Source organism: Oenanthe melanoleuca, chromosome 2, assembly GCF_029582105.1.
Source record: "Oenanthe melanoleuca isolate GR-GAL-2019-014 chromosome 2, OMel1.0, whole genome shotgun sequence".
Lineage (NCBI taxonomy): Eukaryota > Metazoa > Chordata > Aves > Passeriformes > Muscicapidae > Oenanthe > Oenanthe melanoleuca.
The window spans coordinates 118409714-118419301 of NC_079335.1; the positions used below are offsets into that span (position 1 = coordinate 118409714).

General features: G+C 54.7%; 1 protein-coding gene across 1 annotated transcript; it reads left to right on the top strand.

Moving 5' to 3' along the window:
• Positions 1-6146: 6146 nt before the first annotated feature.
• SP8 (Sp8 transcription factor) lies at positions 6147-8948 on the top strand. Its single transcript, XM_056484896.1, has 2 exons — positions 6147-6369; positions 7470-8948. Exons 1-2 carry the CDS (start codon positions 6349-6351, stop codon positions 8946-8948), a joined length of 1500 nt encoding a protein of 499 aa, XP_056340871.1. The 5' UTR covers positions 6147-6348.
• Positions 8949-9588: the final 640 nt, after the last annotated feature.

Here is a 9588-nt window from a genome sequence, read left to right on the forward strand (position 1 = left end):
TCGATGAACTATTCACATGAGGAAAAAAAAAACCAACCCTCTCGAAAACTCTAGGCATGTCCAGTATATTACTCATCTATGTTTAAAAAAATAAAAAAAAAAAAAATAGGATTCGGAAGTTTTGGTCAATATTCTAGGCAAAATATGCTCAACAGATGATAGTGGAGATGCAGCCAGAAAACAACTCCAACTATTTAAACTGCCAAATGAGACATAAAGCTGCATTGTAAAAATCATCTGGAAAACAGGTTTTCCTATTGAAGTCGCTATGTGTTAATTACTGTGATCTGGAAGAGCTCTGTATCTAAACGCCTGGAAGCCGACTTTCACCCCGCATATGTAAATGAAGAAAGTGCTGAATCTAAGCCAGAGGGTTCATGTTCGGATTCATTTCCGTGCATGCCTAGACATTAATATGTGTTCATGTAGGGTTCGTACAGTACGAGGTGTTATTTCCTTATAAAGAAACACCAGGTCTCGCTTTCCATTCTCCTTACAAAATTATTCGCATTATTTATGCTACATTGAGCGATCTAATTTCTTCGTGATAGTCAGCTAATTGCTCTGGCAGGTAATTAGAAGCGGTTTACAACGTAAAGGGCTTTTGCGGTGGCCCTCGGATTATTAAGTTGCTCTGTAAATTATACCATATTTGCCGAAGAGAGGGAGGGGGAAGGGGCTTTTGAGAAGTTCTTCTGCTACGATCAGAGCTGAGACACGTCCCTGTCCACCCCCCAACACTTAAAAAAATGGGGGGAGGGGGCTCTTCCAGGGCTCGGAGTCGAATTATTCTCAAGCACGCGATCTGAAGCCCATTTTGTTCGTGCTCACTGGTCCAGAATAACTTGGCCATAATGGCCGGGAATGGGCCAGGTCTGCAGCAAGCTTCCTGCGCCCTGGCAGCATCCAGCAGGCATGTGGGAAAAGAATGGCTTAAATGGGGACATCTGTTCAGTGTTGCTCATCTCGCTCCTGCAGCCAGGTCGGGTTAAGAGAATAACCTGTTCACCACCTTGCCTGCCTCCCGCTGCTCGTCTGCCCCCCTCCCCCGAAGTTAATAAGGCTGCTGGGGGGGAAGAAGGGGGGAGGGAGCGAGGGGGTGACCTAATTGCTCTGCCATATAGGCAAATAGCGACAGGGAAAGGTGGCAGCTACATTGTAAGAGGAACAGTAAATATATCAATATTGGGGTCTCACAAGTCAAATCGCAGGAGTTCTGCATTCAGGAGACGGCTGTGGTGCACACTGAGTGCGTGAACGGATGAGGTCAAAACCTTCCTGGCACAGTGCTTCGAAGGTACATCTTTCCCTTAAGACCAGGGGTTCTCCACTCCACAAACTGCAGCAAGAAAAAATGTTTATTTTTTTTTTTTTCCAGATTGACACTTCTGCGCAGTTGGGAGAACAAAGAAATAAATAAATACATACATGCATAGATGCATGTGTAGAAAGCTTTCCTTCTGTGTTCTCTGTAGGCTAAGATTTTGGGTGGTTTAGGATTTGTATACGCGAGTGTCTGTCACACACATCTATATACGCGAACATATCCTCAGGCGCCCGTGTGTATCTATATTTATATATTTATATATTTGTATGTTTATATATAAATAGCATGTATTTCGGGGCGTGACCCAGCTTCAGGCAGCATATTTAATGGGAATGTCCTGTCTTACACACCGATTTCCCAAACGTTTACTATATCTTGGCACCCTCTTGAAAAGCTTGTACTATGATTTGAACACGTGTGGTTAAACCATCGGACTCAGAGCAGCTCCTAGATTATTTGTAATTAAGCACAATTCCCAAAGTAACATTTATCTTCCCGAAACTGCGATTGCAATTGTCAACCGTCTGGAGGAGACGCGGGGTAATCTGGAAGCATTACCTCCTCTCCTAACGGAGCAGAATGAAAAGAAATCAATACCTCTGAGGAGAAGAATTTAGTAGTTTTTAACTGTAAGTGGTGCCTGGGAGAAGGTGATATATAATAGGAAAAAAAAGAGAAAGCAGCTTAAACAAATCTATTCTAGGCAGGACGGAGGGAGCGGCGGAGCTCCGCGCTCTGCCCCGCCCGGTGCCGGCGCGCTCAGCCCGGGCGCTCGCTCTCCCCGCCGGCGCCTCCCGGTACTTACATGACCGCCCAGGAGCCGAAGCGTGCACGGCGATAGCGCACCGGGAGAGCGGGGGGTGGGGGAGAGGGCAGGGGAAAAAAAAACGGGGAGAAGAAGGAGGAGATGCGGATCGGATCTAGGCGCACACCGACGATGTAAACAGAGTGGGTGTGAAAGTGCCTCTTCCTCTCCCTCCCCAGGCATGCACACACCAGAATGTGCACGGTGCCTTCCCGGGCTAATTTAATTACTGGGGCCTTTCGGAGACGCAGTTAGATGCTTTTATTTATTTATTTATTTTTCTTTTCTTTTTTTTTTATTATTTTTTTCCCCAACAGATCCAGACAAATAAATAAATAAATAACCAAACAAACAAACGACGAAAGACATCAAAGTGCATGGTGAATCCCCTCCGACGGCTGCAGCCAGGTCGGCGTGTACCCTCTCCATCTCCAAAGTCGCTCGGAGAGAAGCCCAGGCTCTGCCGGGCGCCTCCCTGCCGGCTGCGCGGTGGAGAGGTCAGGCCACTCAAGAATGGGAATCGCTTTGCGGGAGCGGGACGGGGACTCCGGCAGGGTTGGTGGATACCTGGGACGCGTTTACACCGACGGAACAAAAAACGCACATAGCAATAGGTGGAGGCACAGGCGCACACGCACCGGCCGCTCCCGCCGCGCTGCGCCCGGTGCCCGACAGGAGCTCCGGTCTGAGCGAAAGTGCCCAGGGAGGGAGTGAGAGAAACGTCCCAGGTAAAGTCCAGCAGTGCAGAGGCAGGTAGAGGTTAAAGAAAGACATTAACCCCACTCTTAGCTCAGTGACCGCCAGGCACAGCACGGTCCTTTCTGACTGGTGGCCGCTCTGTCTCGTTTACGTCCTATTCCCCTTTCTCCGCTCCCCGAACAAGCCGAGCCCTCGTGCGCCTGGAGAGTTGTTTGCCACCCTCCGTCAGTCTTCCAGGTGTCAGATTCTAGGTGAAGGTGTCGGGCGAAGGGGACACTTCCTGGTCCCCACCTACCCAGGGCAGCAGGTACGGGGCAGTGGGACAAACACGGGGGCAACGCAGCCTTTTCCAGAGCACGGAGCCCGGGGAGGACGAAGACAAGGCCCCCGCCTAGAGGCTTTCCCCGTGACCACGGGAGCGGAGCTGGGAGCCGCCGGACGCCGAGGAGCGAGGCTTCCTCCTGGCTGGACCCTTGACAGACGGCGGAGCGGAGCCGCACCGCCAGGAAGGCGACAGGAGAGCCGGGCTCCCACCCGCGTATCCCCAAATTGGCGCAAGGGCGGCGTGAAACGCTTTCCCTCCCTAACATCCAGCACACGGCATGGTCAGCCTGCAGTGTAATCTTTCCAGCTACGCCTTTTCAAATAGCTCAGACCTCTGTTTCCTCAAAGAGAAATCCCCCCTCTACACCCCGGTAGCGCTGTCTGCAGACAGGCGAGGACCTCTGGTACAAGGGTCTATCCATCTCTGTCCGCTTGCCGATCACAGCGCGGAGACTCGGGGTTTGCTCCAAGAAAATCCACCCCCCTTCCCGAAAGGTTAGCGACAGCTATCGTTGTGGCTAAAATTCCGAGATTGCTAATCTACATTGTAGACTCAAGATGTTAGGGAGACTTGAGCAAGTTGTTCCCAGGATGTAAATTAGGTCCCAAAAGCTGTTGTCCAAATCGAAGAAACAGAGAAATTAATCTGGGAGACTATCCATCATAGACTGTAATAAAGGGAGAGACATGGATGAGACAGATGATATGATTAAGGAGCTGTGGTCGTTTTAATTAACTTTTTGCTGTCCTGTAATGATCAAACTGGTCAACAGACCCGGTCAATAAGCATGTTAATATCAAACAAATAAAACCAGGGATGATTAAAAACCTCCTGGTTTATTAAATTTGAAATTCAAATGAAATTTATGCTGCAGATGCATACAGAATGCTAATAGATTTTAGCTTTATTGAGAGTGGATCCCACAGGTTTTCAAGAAACGGCACGAACATTTATCTCCTCTCGTACATTAAACTTCAAATGGGGGGGAAAAAAAGTTTTAATTAATTTCTGGAAAACCTCTCTTTGCTGGCTCCCCCCAACCCCCCCCCTCCCGCCCCCACCTGCATATTATGTTGATGTACTGCACCCTTAAGTGCAGTGGTCAATAAGGCAAATGCAAACAAAATTGTAAGCTTGCTTAAATCCTTTGCCCAGCAGGCAATGTATACAAAGGAGAAAGGTTACAGATGTTTCCGTGGCGAATTCAGAAAATATCAGCTCACCGTTCTCAAAGTTCAGAAGCTGCTGCTTTTCCAGTTTCGGGGGAATTATCAGAGTAGCAAGAGGATGCCCACTGGCAGGAGTTTTGTGATTTCTGTTCTGATGTATTTGCTTTTTTTTTTTTTTTTTTTTTTTTTTTTCCCTCTCAGTTGAGTTCTGTTGTAAAGACTCCCACGACTATTTTTACAACGAGTTTTTCATAATTTCCCACACGGTGCTTTTAAAGGAAAAGCGCACTGAAAATTAAAGATTTTCGACCCCAAATCAAAAGAGTCAGGGCAAGCATCGGAACAAACAAACATGAAAAGATCAAAAAAGGACACGTTTCCTCTGGGCAGACAAGTGCAGACAAAATACGAATGCGAACGGAAGACCCACCCGGCGAAGCTGTCCTAAAAAGAGATATATCACTAAAGGCTTCTACTTCCCCGGTGTATGGCGAAGTCTCTCAGAATTTCTGGGCTGAAAGGAATGCGTGTCGATCTTTTTACCTAACCTGGCACACCACAAAATGCGATTTTGTGTTCCTCTAAAATGTAATGCTCACGATGCTTGTTTTGCTCTTACGCTTTCTGATCTATGTCTTAATAGTTCCTCCCCATCTCCAGCAGATAAAGAAAGTGGAGATAAAAAGTTAATAAGCATTCATACAAGGGAGTATCTCCGGGAAATGTTCTTCCCTTCTTTGCGGGTGATAGTATTGATTAAATTAAACCCGAAATTGAAACAAGTGTGCGTTAGGTCTGTAAAATGAATATCATTATAGAAGGAGACCAAAGCAATGAAGTTAATTCTTTTTTATTTGTTAAACGGAGTTCCCTCCTTCCCCCACCCCTTCCTCCTTCTGGGCTGGCCTGTCACGCCTTCTCAACAGGCTAAAATCATTCAGAGCAGCTCGCAGAGAGAAACGCGACATTTATGGTAAGCGTCAGCTTTCAGAGAAAGAAAGCAGTTCATTAATTTACTTCACTCTTACTTCAAAGTATGATAATGTACATTACCCCCTTGATCAATAGATATGATGTACAGTCAATATCCCCAGGACACGGAAAAGGGTCAAAACCGAAGCCGAGAGAAAGAGGAAAAACATCCCCTGGGAAGCTAAGCAGAGCCGTGGAAAACCCGCGGGGTGAGAGCACCTGGGCGAGCAGGGCCGGGCCGAGCGGGGTCCCCCAGGGACAGGGGGAGCGGGCTTTGCCCTTCCCCGCAGCAGCCAGGGCCGGGCGAGGAGCCGAGGGGAGCAAAGCGCGCACCTCCGAGGGGGACGGGGGGAGAGAAGCCAGCCCCTGACTGTGCCGGTGCCGCCCGGGTGGGCTCCGCTAGAATCACGGCTGAAACCGCGGTCGGCCAGGGCGAGGAGGGAGGGAACGACAGGCGGCAGTGGCCTGAAGTGTCTCCCCACCACTTGCCGGGACAACGGGAGAAGAAAGGCTGCCCAGAAGAGATCGAGATGGGGGGAATGAGGGGGGCTAGTGATAGAACGGGATGCTACCGCTCTCGCCAGCCCGTGCCGATAATCACAGTAAGATTGAGATGATGATGATAATATAAAAATTCAAGCATAAACCCCTTCGCGGGAAAAACCCCGAAAACCAACTGTTGTCAAATTACGCACACGGCGGGGGGGGTGATGATGGAAAGGGGCGGCCGGGACAGAGCAGCCCGGCCCGGGATGAGCGGTCCCTGCGGACCGGGACCCTCCGACGTGGGTGCGTGAGGTCATCAGCGCCGGCGGGGCTCGACGGCCGGGCTCGACGGTGCTGCTGACTTCACGCAGTCACGTCGGCGAGCGAGGCGGCGGTGGCGGGGATTGGCTGGCGGTGGCTCAGCGGCACTTCAAAGCCGGCGAGGGAGCTACAATTGTGGTGGAATGGGCGGAACTGATCATTGTATTGCACACCTCTAAAAAAAACACTGCCTCTGATTTATCAATATAAAAAAGATCCTCTGAGAGGAGGGCACTTTTGTGTGATGGCAACTTCACTTCTAGGGGTGAGTCTAAGGATTTTTTTCTCTTGCTGGTTTAATTGGTTTCTTTTTATTGTCGATTGGAGGGGGTTAAAATAACCCCTGTCTTGACCGGGGCTATCAGTCTCCTCTATTCAGCCTGGGGTTTTTTTCTTTTTCCTTTTTTTTTTTTTTTTTTTTTTTTTTTTAGCTTAAGTACAAGTGAATTTAGGAGAAAAGAAAGAGTGAGTGGGGGAAAAGGGGGCAGAGTCACTTTTCAGTGAGCAAGAAAAGGTTTTAAGGGCATTTGTAGAAACAACCTACAGCGCCTGGGCTGTGCTGTTCCTGTGCCCCCGAAGAAGTGGCTTTTCTTCTTTACATGTGACTGCTGGAAGAAAAAAAAAACAACAAACAAACAAACAAAAAATCCCAAACCCAGCACTATCGGTGATTTTTTGTGTGCAATTTTTAAAAAAATTTGCAACAGATTCTGGCTTTTTATTTCCCTTTAAAATAACACAACCCACCGTGTCTAGCAGGTACGTTCGACTCGTGTATGCATACATATTGACATATGTTAAATTTATATATGTGTTTCATTATCGTTGCTACGTAAATTAGGCTGATTTAAAGGACGCTTAAAAAAAAAAAAAAAAAAAAAAAAAAAAAAAAAAGGTAGTAATTTGATAGTCCTGCGATTCTATATTTAAGAAAACAGCCTTACTGGCCTGAGGGACGGGGACCGGCCACGTCCCGGGAAAAGGGAGCAGGCTGAAACGTAGCTGCCGCCGTGCCGGGGGCATCTTTAAAGCTACGGTAACAGACACAACTTTTTTTCCTTCTCTTTTTTTCTCCCCCTTTTTTAACCCCTCCTGAACTCCCTCGGGGGAGGGGAGTCGGATGGTGAAAAAAAAAGCCCCGGAAGGCGTTTGGAAGCAGAACCGCGGTGCCGGCCCCAGCGAGGGGATCCTCCCGCGGGAGTCGCGAAACTTTGCGCCCGGGGCCGGGCGGCGGAGCGGAGCGGAGCGGGGCCGGGCGGCGGAGCGGAGCGGTGCCGGGCGCGGAACGCGGGGCGCGGGGCGGCGGCGCGGGGCCGCTCCATCCCTGACGCCGGCGGGACGGCCCTCTCCCCTCTGTGCCCGCAGGAGGAACCGCGGGTAGGCTCCACGCCGCTGGCCATGCTCGCCGCGACCTGCAACAAGATCGGCAGCCCCAGCCCCTCGCCGTCCGCCCTTTCGGACAGCGCGTCCTCCTTCGGCAAAGGCTTCCACCCCTGGAAACGCTCCTCCTCCTCAGCCTCGGCGGGCAGCTGCGGCGCCGTGGGCTCCGGCCTCCCGGGCTTCGGCGTGGCGGGCGCGGCGCGGAACGGCTCCTCGGCGGCGGCGGCGGCGGCGGCGGCGGCGGCGGCCGCCCTCGTCTCGGACTCGTTCAGCTGCGGCGGCTCGCCGGGGTCCAGCGCCTTCTCCCTCACCTCCAGCAGCGCGGCGGCCGCCAGCTCGCCCTTCGCCAACGACTACTCCGTCTTCCAGGCGCCGGGCAGCGCCGGTGGCGGCGGCGGCGGCGGAGGCGGCGGCGGCGGGGCGGCGGGACAGGAGGCGGCGGCGCACCAGCCCGTGTTCATCTCCAAGGTGCACACGTCGGTGGAGGGGCTGCAGGGCATCTACCCGCGGGTGGGCATGGCGCACCCCTACGAGTCCTGGTTCAAGCCCTCGCACCCGGGGCTCGGCGCCGGCGAGGTAGGCTCAGCGGGCGCCTCCAGCTGGTGGGACGTGGGCGCCGGCTGGATCGACGTGCAGAGCCCCAACGGGGCGGCCGCGCTGCCCGGCTCGCTGCACCCGGCGGCCGGCGGACTCCAGACCTCGCTCCACTCGCCATTGGGCGGCTACAACTCGGATTACTCGGGCCTGGGCCACTCGGCCTTCAGCAGCGGCGCCTCCTCGCACCTCCTCAGCCCCGCCGGGCAGCACCTCATGGACGGATTTAAGCCGGTGCTGCCCGGCTCCTACCCGGACTCGGCCCCCTCGCCGCTGGCCGGCGCCGGGGGCTCCATGCTGGGCGCCGGCCCCGCCGCGCCGCTGGCCGCTTCGCCGCGCTCCTCCGCCCGCCGCTACTCGGGGCGCGCCACCTGCGACTGCCCCAACTGCCAGGAGGCCGAGCGGCTGGGGCCGGCGGGGGCCAGCCTGCGCCGCAAGGGGCTGCACAGCTGCCACATCCCCGGCTGCGGCAAGGTGTACGGCAAGACCTCGCACCTGAAGGCGCACCTGCGCTGGCACACGGGCGAGCGGCCCTTCGTCTGCAACTGGCTCTTCTGCGGCAAGCGCTTCACCCGCTCCGACGAGCTGCAGCGGCACCTGCGGACCCACACGGGCGAGAAGCGCTTCGCCTGCCCCGTCTGCAACAAGCGCTTCATGCGCAGCGACCACCTCAGCAAGCACGTCAAGACCCACAGCGGCCCCGGAGGCGCCGGGGGTCCCGGCGGCGGCGGCCCCGGCGGCGGCCCCGGCCCCGGCGGCAAGAAGGGCAGCGACACCGACAGCGAGCACAGCGCGGCCGGCAGTCCGCCCTGCCACTCCCCGGAGCTGCTGCCGCCCCCCGAGCCCGGCCACCGCAACGGGCTGGAGTGACGGGCGGAGGCGCGGGGCCGCCGCGCCCCCAGTCCCGCCGCCCTCCTGGTCCCCCGAGCGCGCAGCCCCGCGGCGGGGACGCGGACACGTAAGTAGCTGGCACGGCTCCGCAAGAACAGCGCTCGGCCCCGCCGCCGCCCCGCTGCCCTCCCGGAGCCCCGCACGGGGCTGGTGGTGCGGCCGGGCCGCGCAACCCCCGCGACGGGGGCAGGGGAGCGGCTCGGCGAGGGCGGAGAGCCGCGACCCCCCGTGGGGCGGCCTCCTTTCCCCTTCGCCTTGAGACCCCCCGCCTCGTGTTGCTTTTAGAGCGGAAAAAACACCCACGTCCCCTGTCGCTCTGCTGCTGGAAAGCGGCCCGTGCCCCCTCCCTCCGGCAGCGTGCCCCGGGGGAGCCTCCGACGGCAGCGCCGCCAGCCGCGCTCCGTGCCCGAGCTGACGCTCGGACCTGCTCTCATCCCCGTACCTGCCCAGAGCCCGTCTGCCTCCGGCACCGGAGCGGCAGCGTGCTTATTTCCCTTCCCTCTGATTTTTTTTTTTTTTTTCAGTTTTAACAAATCGTTTACCTCCTCGAGTCCAAATTTCACTGCGTTTGCCAGCACGTTTGTATAATTCTCGTTCGAGCAGGAATCGAGAAATGCAT